This window comes from Parasteatoda tepidariorum, chromosome 11, assembly GCF_982258835.1.
Source record: "Parasteatoda tepidariorum strain Cologne lab strain chromosome 11, Ptep-v5.0, whole genome shotgun sequence".
NCBI classification, from domain to species: domain Eukaryota; kingdom Metazoa; phylum Arthropoda; class Arachnida; order Araneae; family Theridiidae; genus Parasteatoda; species Parasteatoda tepidariorum.
The window spans coordinates 67323757-67340994 of NC_141765.1; the positions used below are offsets into that span (position 1 = coordinate 67323757).

The 17238-nt window shown below is 28.3% G+C and overlaps 1 protein-coding gene across 9 annotated transcripts in view; it reads left to right on the top strand.

Annotated features, from left to right (window-relative positions):
• The window catches only part of LOC107437533 (voltage-dependent calcium channel subunit alpha-2/delta-3), a 346295-nt gene that overhangs the window by 28723 nt on the left and 300334 nt on the right, over positions 1-17238 (top strand). For 8 of the 9 annotated variants that reach the window (XM_087155314.1, XM_087155315.1, XM_087155317.1 and 5 more), the window contains exon 1: positions 14123-14471. In XM_087155314.1, coding sequence (XP_087011440.1) covers positions 14299-14471 — 173 coding nt within the window. In that variant the 5' untranslated portion in view covers positions 14123-14298. Of the gene's footprint in view, positions 1-14122; positions 14472-17238 lie in introns of those variants that run through there. The other variant, XM_087155322.1, reaches the window with a different exon arrangement.

A 17238-nucleotide genomic window follows, 5' to 3' on the forward strand; every position in this document is an offset into this window, starting at 1 on the left:
TTTTTGTCTGATTTTGTGAGACCATTTTAGCCAACTATTGTCCTGTGCATTGATATTTCGTTTTACATGTTTTGATTATTCTCATGCAAAAAAAGCGGATGCTTTTGATATGATGCTCCATTTGTCACGCAGTAAGACTTAATAGTTAAGGGGCTTAGTTTAACATATGCTAATTAATCTGAACGAGCTGAATCAGGGGATAGAGGGCTTGCCTTCGAATGAGGTTTGCGGGTTCAGATCCCAGCAATGGCTGGTCCATACGAATTCTACATCCGGTTTACACCGACCACTGTGCTGATGTAAAATATCCTCAGTGGTAGATGTATCATGGGTTAGAGTCCCCCTGCCATCAGTCTAACCGTGGGAGGTTTTCGAGGTTTCCCTCTACAAATGCGGGTTAGTTCCCTCAAAAAGTACTCCCTACTAGCCCGCATTTGTGTTACATGGAGAGGAAAACCACGAAAACCTTCCACGGTTATCCTGATGGCAAGGGGACTCTAACCCATGATCCATCTACCACTGAAGATATTTTAAATCAAAAAGTCCTCCACGTAGGCTATTTCTCCCAATATTTGATCCAGGAGTTTCTTTGTCTTCTGGATTAGGTTCAAAATTACAGGGATACGGAGTTGATTATGAGCTGTCGTAAACCCGAAATATTGGGTCTATTCTGCAACGACGGTTATAAAATGAAAAAGAATCTGAACGGACGATATGTTAAGTTACAAAAACATGCACACGTAATTTTTGATAAATTTTTATTTTCGACACTCAAGCCAGGGGAAATATGTTTCTAAAATTTTAGGCTGGTTTTGTAAGTTTGGTGCTCTTATTGATAATTTTAGTTTTGTGTATTTTACGATGCGTCCGGAAGAGTAAAGAAAATAGGAAAGGTTTTGCCCACATTTAAAAAACAGGTTTATTAAAAAATAATTCTTGATTATTGATTTGAATTGAAAAAAATTTCATAATTAATGATTTGTTATATTCGTATAAATTTTTTGAACCATTTCAATCTGTGTAATCTTGGTTAAATGACAAAATCCAAAATTTGATAGTTGGTCGAACAGGTTTAAAAAAAAACCAAAATTTGAAAACAAGATTTCTTTGAGGTAGTGAAATACGCTAAAGGGAAGCTAATATTAAGATGCCAAGACCTTTGATCGCTCACTAGTCTAAAGTATTGGGACCACATTTTACAGATTTAGGCTACCCTCTCTCCACGTTTTGAGAGTAATGAATGGTTAATGAATGGTTTAATTCATCGAAATAAAGAAATACTTGTTCAAAGTGTATTTTTGTGACTTAGTCATTGTGTTTGAGTCCTAGGAATTAATTAAGACCATCGAATGGTTGTTAGTGTCTGCTACAGTTCTTTGCACACTCTACATTTTACTGATTCTTATTCTCATTCATAATTCATATTCCACGTAAAAAGAACAAATTCCGACCATCGAAAGGTTATTAGTGTCTGCTACATTTCTTTGCATACTCTACATTTTATTGATTATTATTCATAATTCACATTCCCCGTGGAAAGAGCAAATTCCGACCATCGAAAGGTTGTTAGTGTCTGCTACATTTCTTTGCGCACACTACATTTTATTCTCATTCATATTTCATATTCCACGTGACAAAAAATTTTTATTAAAGTGGTTGTTAGGTAAGGTGTAGTTAGGTGGTTGTTAGGTTGTAAGTCAACGCATTAAATTTGAATATTTCTTTTATCTTCAATAATAAAACTCTTCAGTAAAGTTAATGATTGGATTGATAAAAAAGAACCTATCATAGATCATACTATTTTTTATTAACCATAAATTTAACTTCGCACAAAAAATATAATATAAAGAAGATATGTCTAATTTTAAATTTATTTTAATGTACATTTAATTATTAATTACGAACAGAGATTATTTATGATAATTTAAAATGAAAAATGTTTTTTATTTTAATCTTTGTTTGAGAAATTTGTTCCTTTCAATTTATAAAATAATCTCAAGAGTTCATAGTCTAAATGCAATTTCTTATAATACTCTAAAGCTTTACCTTACTTGAAATGCTTTGTGAGTGTATACAATAGCTTCAAGATTTTTTTTAATGAGTTACGGTCATTAAAATTAGATTTTCTAATTAAAAATTTCCACTCTTTTCTTTTCGAAACAAAGCTTTCTTTCTCAGTATTTATTTTCTTTTTAGCTTTATGAGGATTTGTAGTAGACGTTAACTTAATAACTTTTTTGTCCCTTTTATTAATTTGACTTATAAAAAGTCACCAATTTGTTTCGTTAAGTTGAGATTATTAAAAAACACACTTGAGAAAATTCTATTAATATTAAATTTTGTTTTGCGCTTCGCATTTATTATGTAATATACAGTTTCTGCTTTTTATAGGCTACAAAAAGAATTAGAAAATAATATCTTTTCGAAACTAGGGATCTAAAAAGAATTAGAAATATATTTTTGTTTCTCTTAAAAATATTTTCGGAGAGCTTTCATTTCCAAAAAAGAAAAAAGAAAGAAAGAAAAAAAGAGATGCATGAAATTCCGAACTGTTTCAATTTTCTTTATATTAATTTTGGAAATATCTTTAGTACATGAAATTTTTTTTTTATTGAGTCAAATATTTACTTTCAATTATTTTCTAAACTTTAAAGTATATCTAATACCAATAATATACTTTTTATACTATAAGCATAATAACATTTAGGAAATATTGTAGATCATTGTACTTATCTATTGTAGATTGTTGTATTTTTTTAAAGTAATTGCAACTCTTATGAAATGTTCCTAAATTTATTATAACTCACTAGTTATTCAAAAATTTTTTTTTGCAGGTTTATAACTTCATATACATAAGAGTGTTGATTTTTTATCTGATCTTAATTTTTTAAAAATTGACTAAAGGTTATCCTAATTATACATTTTTTAACCTTTAAGCAAGCGAGTGCATGTGAGATTTACATTAGAAGTGAATTTCTTTTAATTTCTTTAATACAAATATCGTAGTGAAAACCGATCTCTCTCCAGTCGTCATTTAAAATTTCTGGAGCTGAGTTTACAAAAAATTCCCATGTTTGGAACTCTCTAAACATATGGAATTTCCTTTCAATATCATATCTAAATTCGATTAATTTTTTATTTCCTTTCTTTTCGGTAATTATATATCTTATTTTATTTTATGATCGTTGTTGAACAGCAGACCTAATTTTTGGGGTTTACGACTGTTAATGCTCAATCCGTAGCTTTGTAATTTTGAACCCAATCCAGAAGACAAGGGAACTCCTGAATCAAGTATTGGGAGAAATTTACCTTCGTGAAGGACTTTTTGATGGAACTAATCCGCATTTGCGTTGCATGCTGTGGGGGGATACGAAAACCTCCCTCGGTTAATCGGACGGCAAGGGGACTCTAACCAATGATCCGTCTACCACTGAGGATATTTATGTCAGCACTGTGGTCGGTGTAAGCCGGATGCGGAATTCGAATCGACTAGCCGCCGCTGCAATTCGAACCTGGGTCATCTCAGTAGGAGGTGAACGGTCGATCCCCTGAGCCATTATGGCTCAGTAATTATATATCAGTAAAAATATTATCGAAATATTGGTAATTTTGAAACAATTTTAGTTTTTGATACTTTCGTTATAATCAGTGTTTTACCCTTTCATCTACTAGAAAATTAAAAAAACTGTAAGAATTTTGATTTGTTTTTGCATTTGTAAATTGTTTTTCCAATTTTTCAAATTTGTTTTAGTGGTGCTACTTTAGAATTTCAAATATTAATTTAGACTTTCTGACATAGTTTACGTATATTTGTGAAGTTACATGTTTCCCTCTAGTTTCCTCAAAAAGTAACTTCAGAATCGAATATATGGATACACACGCAAAACGTTACAATAATTTTCTTTATTGCCGTCATGTTATTGTAAAGATAATTAAAAACAAAACTCTCACCTGGAAGAAAAATGAAAATGTTTGTTTTGAAAAATAAGTATTCCAAGTATTAAGCGTTTCAAGTGTTATTACTGATGCAAAGCGTTTCGTACGCTTTAAATGAAACTGATGTCATATAGTTATTACAAATATATAAGCTAAGTTATAAAAACTAATCAAAAATTTATTTTTCATAATTTTCCCTTTTATCTGGAATTTAAATTTTTTTAATGCGCTGAGTTTTTTATACTGTAGTGTTATGTAAAAGTGATACAAAAAATATAAAATATTTCTTTGTTTTTTACAAACAACATTAATAAGAATGGTTTTACTTTTTACCAAGCAAAAATATACTTGAATAATAAAATATTTTGGTTTTATTTCTAATAAGCGGCAATATTTAAATTTATTTTCAGCACATTTTCCTAGTTATAATTAAAAAAATGTTTAAAGCTTGTAAGAAATTAAATTTCTTACAATTTTAGTAATTTTACAAACAGTATAAAACGTGAAGAAATTTAATGGATTTTATAAAAAGTTAAACAGCTAAAATAGTCATTCTAAATTGCATGCATTCCTCCTTAATTTGCTTTGAGATGTTGAGTTTCGAATAGGAAAAAAAAATCACACAAAAAAATGACTAATGGAAATTTTAAATTTTTAATACAACTTGGAGTTCAATACCGTAAAAAAAGCGTTTTATCTCTCGTTGCTTTTGGAATAAAAACACAAATTTTCGACAGATAACTAAAGATAAGAAAATTGGAATAATTTTTAAGTCATAAAAAATCATGATTTCCAAGATGTTCGTGTCTGGAACATCTTAACTAATTCAAACAAAAGCATAAAAATCTATTTTAGATAAAAGAACCAATATCAATTTAAATGTTCTCGTTGTTAAAAAGAAAGTCGCTGCATGTAATACATACATTTTTGATTAATACAGTTTAGTTTTGAAAAATATCGCTTTCATAAATTTGTTCACAATGAACAAACAGCAATTTTAAATTTATCGCTACATGAACGATTAAGTTATGACAAAAAGACACGACTACTAATCATATTGAAATAAATATATTTCATTTTGACGTCTGATTTTGTCGTATTTGTTCCAAAAAGAATTTTGCCATCTGACACTTTGAATAAAAGTTAAGAAGTTTGGTATTTATTCATTCCATTTCTAATGTTATGTATTCATTCATACTTTAATTGCTTTTCAGTAAAACTTCTCTTCACGTTGTTCATGGCTCGTTTGAGTTGAGTCAATGTTCTTCCCTCTCTGTATTCAAAATTTTATCTTCTTGAACAAACTTCTATTCAAGACAAATGCTTTAAATGTTCAAAGAGTTAGGAATTTACAGCTCGAAAAATAATTTTCTGGGGAAGTTTATTGTGCTTTGTAAACTTTGGAGAAAATTGTGAGATTGGTTGAAAGGAAATCTTATTTAATATGAAATACATATTTTGAATTGTAAATTTAAAGTTAAGAAAAAAAGAATGGATAAGGAATTATTTATTACTTGATTTGAAAATTTATGCATTACTCGTATTTTCATTTTTAGTTTTTTTTATCATTTAACTGCAAGTAAATATTTTTTTTTCAGTTTGCTAGCAAAGTTATGCAATAAACATATCGGATATTAATTCGAAAAATACAATTTAAAAAATTTTTAGGTCAGTAATTTTTACTTTTATATAACTTAAGCTTGTAAATAAAATGTGCCTCTTAAAGTGCAAAGGCTTTATTTAGTGCAATAATTTATGGATAAATAAATGTTACGAATATAATAAATATTATTTTATTTAATTTAATAAATGTTGTGAGTTATATAAAAAAGTTTTATGCTCAAAATAAAACAGTGAACTCCCTGAATAACTTTTCGATCTAATGATCGAATTTTCAAGATCTATGATTTAAACTTAATGTTTAGAGAGCCTAACCTTAAATACTCTAATTTAGGCAGACACTATTTTAAGTTAAGAAATCTGACACAAAAGCATATTTTCTCTTTATAAACATGCCTTTTATTACAGCGAATTTTAATTTTTCACTCTCAGGCTCTGGAGGTAGAACCTATATAAAAAATATTGTCCCAATAGCTTAGGTAGGGTAACAGTCTCAATTTCGAGTCCCTAATGTTGCGTTCACTTATTGCTCATTTCAATATCTAAAAGGTCGTATTTCTAAATTTTATTTATCAAGAACTAATTAAATGGAATTTCTCCAAATTTCGGATTTTGCAGGATTAAAATTACGTAGATTTAATAAAGAGTTAAAAATTTGTTTGCACTTAAGTCCAAAATTTCTTCTACCACTAGAAATTAAATAATAAGAAAATGTATATAATTATAAAAAAATAATTTTACAAGTATTTGGAAGAATAAATTTTATACTTGCATACAGAAATTTGTTAATTCGCTTTATTATTTCTTGCCCATATATTATTTCTTATACATACTTCATTACAGATATTTTTGAATATATGGAGAAAAAGCTAAATCGAATCGAATCTATGCTAAAATGAAAACAATTATTTTATATCCAAAATTTTGATTGGTCTCTTTTTAGCTCGGTTGGGACTATATTTTCCAGATTACGGCTGCGCAAGAATCAAAACTTGTCAAAAAAAGGCATGCTTCTTAAATGAAAATACGTTTGTGTGTCCGATTAACGTAACTTTAAATATCGTCTTCATAAATTAATTAGTCTAATAAAAGTTATTTAAATATTAATGAAATTTTTTACAAAATGCTCAACTCTATTTTACAGCTTCTGTATATTATTCATACCAACAGCATGATTGAGCTATGTGGTTAGCATTGTGCTCTGGTCATCTTTATTTCTTACACAATTTCACTTTCATATTCTCGAGCTGATTGGAATTTAAGTCAAAATCGGAAATTAAACCCCGGTCCCTTATAATATCAGCTCTGTGTACAATGCCAAAATTATTTCCATCTCAGTCTCATCAGCTCATCTTGATGCCCTAGAATCTTGCTCTATTCATACAAATTCTAATTGCCATGTTAACGACATTTGTTCCTTACTTTCTCTCCATAGCGCATGGAAATGCGTTTTACCCTAATTTTGCCCCTCTCAGCCACTATGGTCTTTCTTGTTTTGTTTTTCATCTTTTTTTTTCTCTACTGTGGTTTTCTAGTTTTGTTTCTTGTCCTTATTTTTCCATTTTTCGGTTTCACCTTTGCATTTCATATTTCAAATGATCTGCTTCTTCTCATTCACGTCTGCCAAGTCTTGAAAATGGGCGCCTATTCTTGAAGCGCTTGAAACATGTCGACTTTTATATCCTATTTGTATAATTTTGAAGTGGAAATGAAAGAAGGTTTGAATTAGCTTGGTGCCCTGGAGTCAGAAAGTGTATAGATAGACTAGCAATAATTTTATTTGACTTAAATTATTTTTAAGTATTCATTTACTTAAAATTTTTTCACAGCCTTCAAGTTTCAAGCTTTGGTACATAATAAACATTTTTTGTTTTCACCTTAAACTGAAATTTTTTTGGGATGTTAGGAAGTGTATTTGTTTAATTATTCATTAACTAATGTACTTGAAGTTCAGGATTTATTAATACAACTATCAGAACAATATTTTCATAGAATCTGAAATAGATTTAGATCTTAAGCTTTTTTTTGTTTTTTTTCTTCTGTCATTCTGTATTGTAACTCTAAGGTTTACTTATTTTTCCAGTTTAATAGTAATAAACAAACGATTTGAGACGGGATTTAAGCGCTTTTCTTATTCAATTCTTTACATCTGAATAATCATTTATTAGAAAATAAAATTCAGGCATTAATGAGTTAAAAAGAGCTCTTTTAATTTCAAAATTTAACTTTTATATTTTCCTCTGAAATGTCATTTTTTTATAAAAATCTGATCGCTTTAAAAGAAAATTTTATTACATTTTCATCCAAGCGATTGGTTGTGTTGCAAATCTTAATAAACAATATAATAGGAAACGAAAGAAATAGCACTTATTTTCCTCAATTGTTTAACCGATTTTGAAATTCTCTGTTTGCAAGCACAAAGAATTATTGCATAGAACAGCTACCTTTTGAAATATTTTCACTATTTTTAACTCTTTACTAAAAACGGTCGGTTTTATGAAGCAGCACACTATCAATGTTTATTGGCTCTTTTCCAAAATGATTTGAAGAGCGTGACCTGATTTCAGTAAAATAAAATTCACTTTTTAACAATCCGTATGGTATAGTACTTAGTCATTTTCTTTTAATTTCAAATTTTATACACGAGTTTTTTTAATAAGTATTTTGTTAATGTAAATATTACTTACCGGGGTTGGACAAGATAATGGAAATACTTCCATACTAACACATTCTTTGATATTTCTCAAAAAATACTTAGAGAATTAGTTTATAAATTTTAAAGTTTTTAGATCGTGCAATGTTTCATACATATCAATGAAGTTTAAAGCTTTTTGAGGTTTGAGGGACCGACAATAAATTACAACCCGAAAAAAATGTTTTTGAAGATCCTATGCCATAAAATGTTGCAGTAAATTTATACCTTATAAGTATTATTTTAGTTATTACATGCAATAATAGTGAAAATTTCGTAAACCTAGCTTAAATATTTATAGAGATATTTTTATAAAAAACGAATTTTTTTGTTTCACAAATTTTAACTGGTATTGTTTGTCATTTCGTTCTAGTTTGAAGTTTAATGAATTTGAAATACATGATTAGAGTTTATGTTTAATGAGAGTAAAAACTTGCTATACCGTCTCTGAATTATGATAGTGGTGCTACGTTATTATATAGCTGCAGAATATAGCATACAATGTTGGATTGCTTAACACTAATCATACCATAACGAGTCAAAAGACCCGTTTTTGTATGTTGTATTGTATTGAAAAGTGTTGGTATGTTTAGTGTTAAGCAGTGTTGAGCCGCTGCGGCTCAGGAGATAGAGCGTTCGCTTCTCAATGAGGTGACCCAGGTTGGATTCCCAGAGGTGGTTGGGTGAGACACATTCTGCTCTGATCTCTAACCGACTACAATGCTGACATGAAATAACGTTAGTGGTAGACGGATCATGGGTTAAAATCTCTTTGCGGTTGTCGAACCGTTAGTTTTTTGTGGTTTTCCTCTTATTGTAAAGTAAATATGAGTAAGCTTCGTCAAAAAGTTCTACACGAAGATTTTGTACCGATGCTTGATCCGGGAGGTACCTTGTCTTCTAGAATGTGTTCAAAATTATAAGATTATGAAGTTGAACATTTATTGTCGAAAAATCCATAAATGGGCAGATTGTTCAATGCTGGTTGTAAAGTAAAATAACAGTGTTGGTTTGATAGAGTGTATTTTCTCGATTACAAAGGTTGAACATTTCAAAGTCTCAAGATTTTAAAAATCAACACTGATAATCTTTGTACTATCTGCTTCTTGACATATGAAAAAATAACCTTTAAAATAAACCGCTAAATTTACAAACTCTTTGATTGTATTCTAGTCAGGAATCAAAGTAAGGCATGAATGAAAATTCTTACATGAATTAACTACTTAAGGAACTTTGTCTAATCTGCTGTACTAAATCATTACTTTCGAAGATAAAATTTTCTCCAATAATTTATGATATGCATAAAACCTTACAAGACTTTTACCGAACTCTTGATTCGATACCTTGTCTTTTGATGGATAAAGTAGAAACTTTAGAAGAAATTAATTTCTCTGAAGTATTCTCTTTGTGTAGACTATTGCTTTCTTAGATGACTACCAAAGAGCCAATTAGTCATTTCATTCATTTTGTAGCCCTGCTATTGGCAAGAGGCGGTCGAGGAAACGAAGTGACAGGCCAATTATTTACTGCTCCTTACTTCAAGTAATTTTTTTTTCTTTTCTTAATAAATCTTCGTTCAATAAATATAATATTTAATCAGAAACGACAAACAAAGTTAAAAAAAAGTATTATACCAATCTTAACAAAGTAATACATCACTTTGATAAGAATTTGGTAACTATCAGAAAAATTGGTAACCAAGCAAATTTTGTTCTATATTAATATGTAAGTAAAAATACCCATGCATTCTTCATGGGTGAAAATTGCATTAAAATAATAAGCTGGTTCAAGGGGATGCAATTTTTAATAAAAGACTTTCGTCAAGGTTGCATGTTTTAACTCGAAAATAAGACACACAAGGGAACTTAATTTTACAAAAAGTGAATATAATTTTCAACCAAGACAAGTATGTTTGATATATTTATTATATCTTCTGAAAAGAAATATGCAGAATATGAATGAACATAAATTATGACCACCTTGGACTTGCTTAGAAGGTCATGTCACTCTTCTTTCATTGAAGATGTTTAACATTTGTTGTGTGGTGATATCGAAGAAAATATTAGGATTTTTTGAAACTTTTTCTAAATCAAATGCCTAAATTTCGGTCGCTATATTGGAATGACGGAGCAAGCATTCTTATGGACATTAAAATAACATTGCGTCCGTGGAATAGCGAACGGAACTTTAGGCACGGGCGTTATAATGGAAGAGTTGCTGTATTGGGGTCGTATTAAACTGCGAAGAATGCATGCACAAAAAATTAATGTAATAATCAAAGTCTGGAAAAACGTTTAACAAAGTTTTTGCTACTATCTCAAATATAAATATTTAGATTGTAAAAAACAATGATTAAAGGTGTTTTCTTCTTTCATCTTAATCTTTTCAGAAAAATTCTATACATTTTCTTCGATGAAAAATAAATCTGACTCTAATATTAGATTTAAAAAAAACACCAACAATTTACGCAACTCAAAACTTTCTAATTTTTCTTTTAAGATTTATTTTTTATTTTTTCAAATTGATTAAAAGATAGTGTAATTTAAAACAACCAAATAAATAGTTTATTATAATTAACATGAATACTGAATGTATATTAAATAAAAATAATTTCAATTTCGTATTTAAAAAAAATGGTTATAGTTATTTATTAAGCTTTGTTACCCTGCATGCATTTTGAATTTTCTTATGCCAATTGTAGTTATTCAAATATTTTAGAAATTTCGTGAGAAATACGTAATACGTTTGCCTATTATAAAAAATTTTTTTTCTGCGAATATTGTTAAGCTTTTTAAATTTAAATAATTTTTAAGCAGTAAAACATAGTCTTGCATGTTGAATAATAATCATTTATTGCATTGATGTACATCAGTGATTCAATGGGGATGGAGGAAAATAAAATAATTTTCAGAAATAAGAATAGCGGACGTACTGCTAATTAAAAAAAATTAATTTATATAAAATTTTTTCTAGCTGAAAAATACATTTTTTGAAATTTATTTGCTCATTATTCGTTTTTAACTGCACAGCCTGAATTTAATTTCGTTATAAAACTTCAATATTTTAAAATTATCTGTTTATTAATTGACTGCTTTTATTATATAACCAATTTTATTTACTGATAAATAATCAAATTACTAAATGAAATATTTAAAATTTATAATTTTAGGTAATCTTAGTTTTAAGGTGCTTTCTAGATTAAAAATAAATTCAACTTCTTCAAATCTGGTTTATAAGCAGTTAAAATTTTCCTAAACGCAACAGCAAGGATTTAACAAAAATACAGCAACTCCCACAATTATGTGGATATTCGTTTCCCTGCCTGAGCACTTGTAGCAACATGTAAACACATCTACAGCGGCATATTCTCTGTTCACGTGGTTGGTTCTTCAACTATTGATTGAGTTTAAGCATTGTTGTTTGTTAAAAACAATAATCATATTTTTTGGAGAGGAAAAACTTTTATCTTTATTTAATAAAATGTTTTATAATTGAGAAATTTGTCTTTTCAGAACTTAATTGCATTGCAACATACCTAGATAAACTTAATGACTACATTATTTTAGTTTATGCATTTTTTTTCGCACAAAGAAATGAATAAACCTTGCACTGCATATAAATAATGATAAAACAACGTAAAAATACTTTCCAACAGTAGTTTTATTCATGTTTTAACTAATCCAACTGCAATTGGATTACTATTGAAAGAACTCGGTGGTATGTCAGGTTAATTAACTGTATGTTAAATTGGATTCGGTTGTTAGTGTGTTCCTCTGAAATAAAAATTTAAAAAAAATATTTTTGATGCAAAATATAAAAAAAATAAGAAAACAAAATTTGTGAATTTTATCTGTAATACAAAGGGCAAAATTTCATAATATTCTTTTATAAATGTGCGAATTTTCTTAATAAATTACACGAGATTAATTTCCAAGCATTTTTACAGCTTCAAAAATAACCATAAATTTTTTTTATTGATTAAAATTGCAATTCTAGTCTCTAAATGTAGTTGAAAACAACAATTATAGTTATTTGACAAGAGAAAAGTTATTTGGATAATGTTGTTGATTTTAGATATTTGTTCAATTCTATTTAATGGCATAAATGATAAATGTTTTTAATGTTAGCTCTAAATTGCCTTTTTTGAAACTATGAAAAAAGCAAACTAAGCGACACCCAAACAACTAATAAATACTTAAAAAAACATAGTCCTACTGAATTTGTTTTATTCCTGCTTTTATTCTTTTAAACGACATTAGGTTATTTTGATGCATAATTTCGATATAATTGCATATTTTTGTTTAATTTAGCTATACTAGTCACATTATTTTTGTATGACGGGATTTTATTGCATTTTTGACCAAACGTAATTTGCAAAAATGGGAAATTAATTTGTCATAATTTATAATGTATGTTTCAATTTATCTACATAATTTTATGAGAAAATAAACCATTTTCATACATTTATAAATATTAGATTAATTATGCTGCTTTGTGAAATTTTTTTTCTGTGTGTATCTATTAATTATAATATATAAAAAACTATATGAATTATGCATATTATTTTCTATATATTAAGCAATTTAATTCTCTTTCAAAAATATATTACATTTCTCTTTCAATTACTAGAAATATGTTAACTTTAGCATCTGAGCCTTGATGGTTCAGGGGATAGAGCGTTCGCCTTCCAATGAGATGAACCGGGTTCAAATCCAGCGATGACTGGTCGCATCCGGCTTGCACCGACCACAGTGCTGACGTGAAATGTTCTCAGTGTTAGACGGATCATAGGTTGGAGTCCCATAGCCGTTAAGCTAACCGTGGGAGGTTTCCGTGGTCTTCTTTTCCATGTAATTCAAAGGCGGGTTAGTTCCATCAAAAAGTCTTCCACGAAAGCAAATTTCTCCCAATACTTGATCCAAGAGTTCCCTTGTCTTCTGGATCGGGTTCAAAATTATAAGATTACGGGGTTGAAAATTAGCAGCCGTGAACCCAAAAATTTGGACGGCTGTTCAATGACGGTTGTAAAAAAAACATAAAAACATTAGTATCTGATTGCAATTTTTCTATAAAGTAGTTATGCATATGCAATACCTATGCATTGGCGTGCTTAAGTCTCCAACTAATATGTATTAACTCTTCCAGCCTTTTGGCTGTTTACAAATATTAATTTTAAAAAAGTGCATAAATCTTTTAAAAGTTGCTTATAAAAACTGCACAATGTGAAAAAGCAAATGATTTTTATTTATTTTTTATTTTAATTAAAATAACAATGTAGAGTGTCTTACAGGAGCTTATAGTGGCCGGCGACATCCATGTAAATACGTGCTAATTTGTTCTTGAAAGATAGGAAAATTAACTTATTCGTTAAAAATAGTGTGCATTCCTTTAACATAACTAAAATCTACAGAACATGAATAATAATGTGTAATATAATATTTAATTTTTAAACGATTTCGCATTTCTCTTTTATACCTGAGCTAGTGTAAATAATAGTTTCTCAATGCGAATTTTTTATAAAAGTTATTCAATACAATATGCATAAATGCATGCTAATTTGTTCTGTAAAGGTATGCGAATTAAATTTATTCATAAAAATAACGCACATTCCTGTAGCACAAACGAACATTTCTCGGAATATTGACTAATGATCGTAAATTAATTTCAATATCTGCACCATCCTTTTGTGTTGAGGGGTGTTACACAGGTAGGCGATTACGTAATGTGCCTACATTTTTCTACCTGCTCTCCCTGGGTTAAAACCTCTTGCGGACAGATGGTGATTCTGTGATGACGTCAGCATATTGACGTCACCTTGTCTGTCGTGGCCGATACAAATACAAGTGAACCAATGGGAATGTCCACGCTGCTTCCAGAATCAATATCATGCCATGTGACTCAATAGCACCAATGGCAGTAGAGCGCTATCCTCTGCGTATCTAGGAGACAGAGCTCAACCCCACAGAATGGTTTTTGTTGGAGCACCTCTAAGCTGAGATTTCTCGCTTCTCAATTTAAAAGGACAGGGACCCATGTGACCGAAAAAGGAGATGGAAGGAACCCCGTGTAGGAGAACACATGAAAGAGGGCTTCGGGCCCCCTTACCTGTATGGGGTCACCTGCCACAACGGTCACTCATTTTAGCTTTGTTATCTCTTCTAGCTCTAATTCTTCCAACTAGACCCACAGTTAGTGTAGATGAACTAGAAATAGCTGCACAGGAGTAAGTAAATTCAATATTTTTTCTTCAAAATGCATGCTTATTTGCACCTTTTTTACATTCATTCTCTTTTTCGACAGTGTAAATATCACTGAAAATGAAACTGTTTTATCGTGTATGCTGGAACATATTGTTTCGCAATATTGTTTACAATCTTGTTTACTATTTGCTTATGATCGAGATCATGGTATTTAAGTTTATTATCTCTAGATACGGATCCACCATTTGCTTAACTTAATTTTGATATAAGAATTCAAGATATCATGCAATAAAATACAAATAAATTAAAAATTTATTTTTCACAGCTTGATTCACTGTTAGATTTTATTATTTACTATTATCGTTCGTAATTTGCGTTGTCATTTTATTCATTAAAATATTTCATTTTAAATGTACAGATTGCTGCAATAATTATCTGATTATTTAATATTATATTATAATATTTTATTATTCTATTATATAGAAACTGAAAATGAAACTATTAACTATAAAAAAGATTCAGAATGCTATAAATTATATAATTCGCCTTTTTGACTTAAAATAAAATTGTTTGCATGAAATAGCTTATGATATTTTGAACATTACGCCTGATTTTTATATAATATGAGCTATAAAGTAAGGTATTACTATTTTATGTCTATATTTTGGGAAAAAATTCTTTCACTTCGATGGTAAAAATGTTCTTAGCTTGCTTTATAAGTTAATGTTTTATCGTTCATGACTTATATTAAGCATGTTAATGTTAGAGGCAAAATAATAACTCCCCTTTATATTTTCTAATCAGGTCGACTCTGAAAATTTGTATTAACTACAGTTATTGTTGACTAAATTAATTCAATGAAATGCTTCTCATATCATCAATAATTATTAAATAAATGTTTCAGTTTAAAATCAATAATGAAAATTACATTAATTTAAACATCAGAGGAACGATTAATTTTGTTGAATGTTCTGTTTCATTATTTAGTAAATGTCACCGAAAATGGTATTGTATTATGCAATATAATATTTGCCTTATATTTTTGAAATACATTTTAAAAGAGTAAATAAGGCTTTCATTATTATAAGTATCTGTGAAAAATGTTCAAATGCTCTTGAACTGAACGAAATTATTTATTTTTGAGCAATTTTGTTTCATATTTTTATGTGTCTGACTTACAAAATTAATTGCAAAAAAAGTTTTATACTCTTAAGTATTATCTTTTAAAGAAACCTAAATAATGGAACAGTGAATAAAAAGCTTCATAAGAATTTTATGATAATATTTTCAGTTGTGTTATTTTAAACTGTAATAATAATGCTAGAAAATAAATTGTGTAAGCTCTTCAAGTTAAACATACAATTTTAATAAGCATCGCATTTGCAAGTTTATAATAATTTATGCATTTCTTTACATCCGTTTTCTATTAATCAGCTTTTTTGTGGCACATGTTTCATCCTATTTAATAATTGCATTGGTGTTTTTCGATTTCGAGTAACATTAAAACTAATTTACATTGCTATTAAGCATTATTATTTATAATATTTAGTTCAATTATGAATTATTAAAAGAATTGAATTGCTCTTAATTTATGTTTTTATATTAAAATGAAGCAACCAAAGTATTTTCAAGTGTATTTTCATTTATTGAAAATGATTTTATTATATGGTAATTAAATGTAAATGTCTAATACACTACATTAAAATGTTTCCATTTATTAACATGAAAAATATTAAACAAATTAATCTTTAAAATTAATTGATTTGATAAAATTAGCAAAGTATGTAATAAATGCTAAGTTTTAACTTTTTCAACGGAAGCTTTCAACAAATATATAAAAATATTGCGTCCATTAAAATGTTAGTGAATTATTATTGGAGTTATTAATTTGTTTTTCTGCAAACATAGTGTAAAGGAATAAAAATATTTTTTCTGTAAGAGATATTTAATATTCCTTTAAAAGCAAAGAGTTTCCTTTAATAAGAGTTTCCTTTTTTGAGAACATTTTTAATTATCTACCTATGTGGCTCAAAGTACATTAAACTTAACTGAACATTACACTCTACAAAGTAAACTACATTGTTTTACTTTGCAAGGAACATTAAACCTGAAATGTCGGATCATTTTTTACTTTTCATTGAAGTATAATGCGCTATCTTCAATCTAAAAAAATTTTGCTTTCTATTTTTTTTGCTGAAGATTAATATGCAAAATTTAATTAAGATAAGAATAATATTTGAATCATTTAGTGTGCAAAATTTTTTGGATAGTTAATAATGTAAAAATAAAAACTTTTTATGTTTAAAGTTCTTGAAGGGTGGTTAGAATATTATTTGATTTTTTTAAAATTTTTTATAAAAATCTTTGACCATTGCACTTCATTTTAAGAATTTAATGAATGTGACTCTTAAATGATTTTTTAATATTTTAATATTTTATTGCATGTATCGATACTATATACAGGAGATTTATATTCAAAGTATCATCAAATATAGAGAATATTTCATTCACTCATTTAGTTACATTTATTTAAAGTAATACCTTGCGTGAAAAATATATAACTTCAATTTTAAAATGTTGGTCAAAAGTAAAATTTGTCACATGATCACAAATGACACATGAAATTACTTCAAAATTTCAAGTTTAAAATGCAACTTTTTCTTCAACAAACGTGATCTTTTTACAACTTTTCGAAAATTTAAATTTCATATTTTTATTGATATAAGCATTCAATTTAGAAAGTTTTAAACCTCATGTTTTAACCTTTTGTTCATGTTTTAAACTTTATTT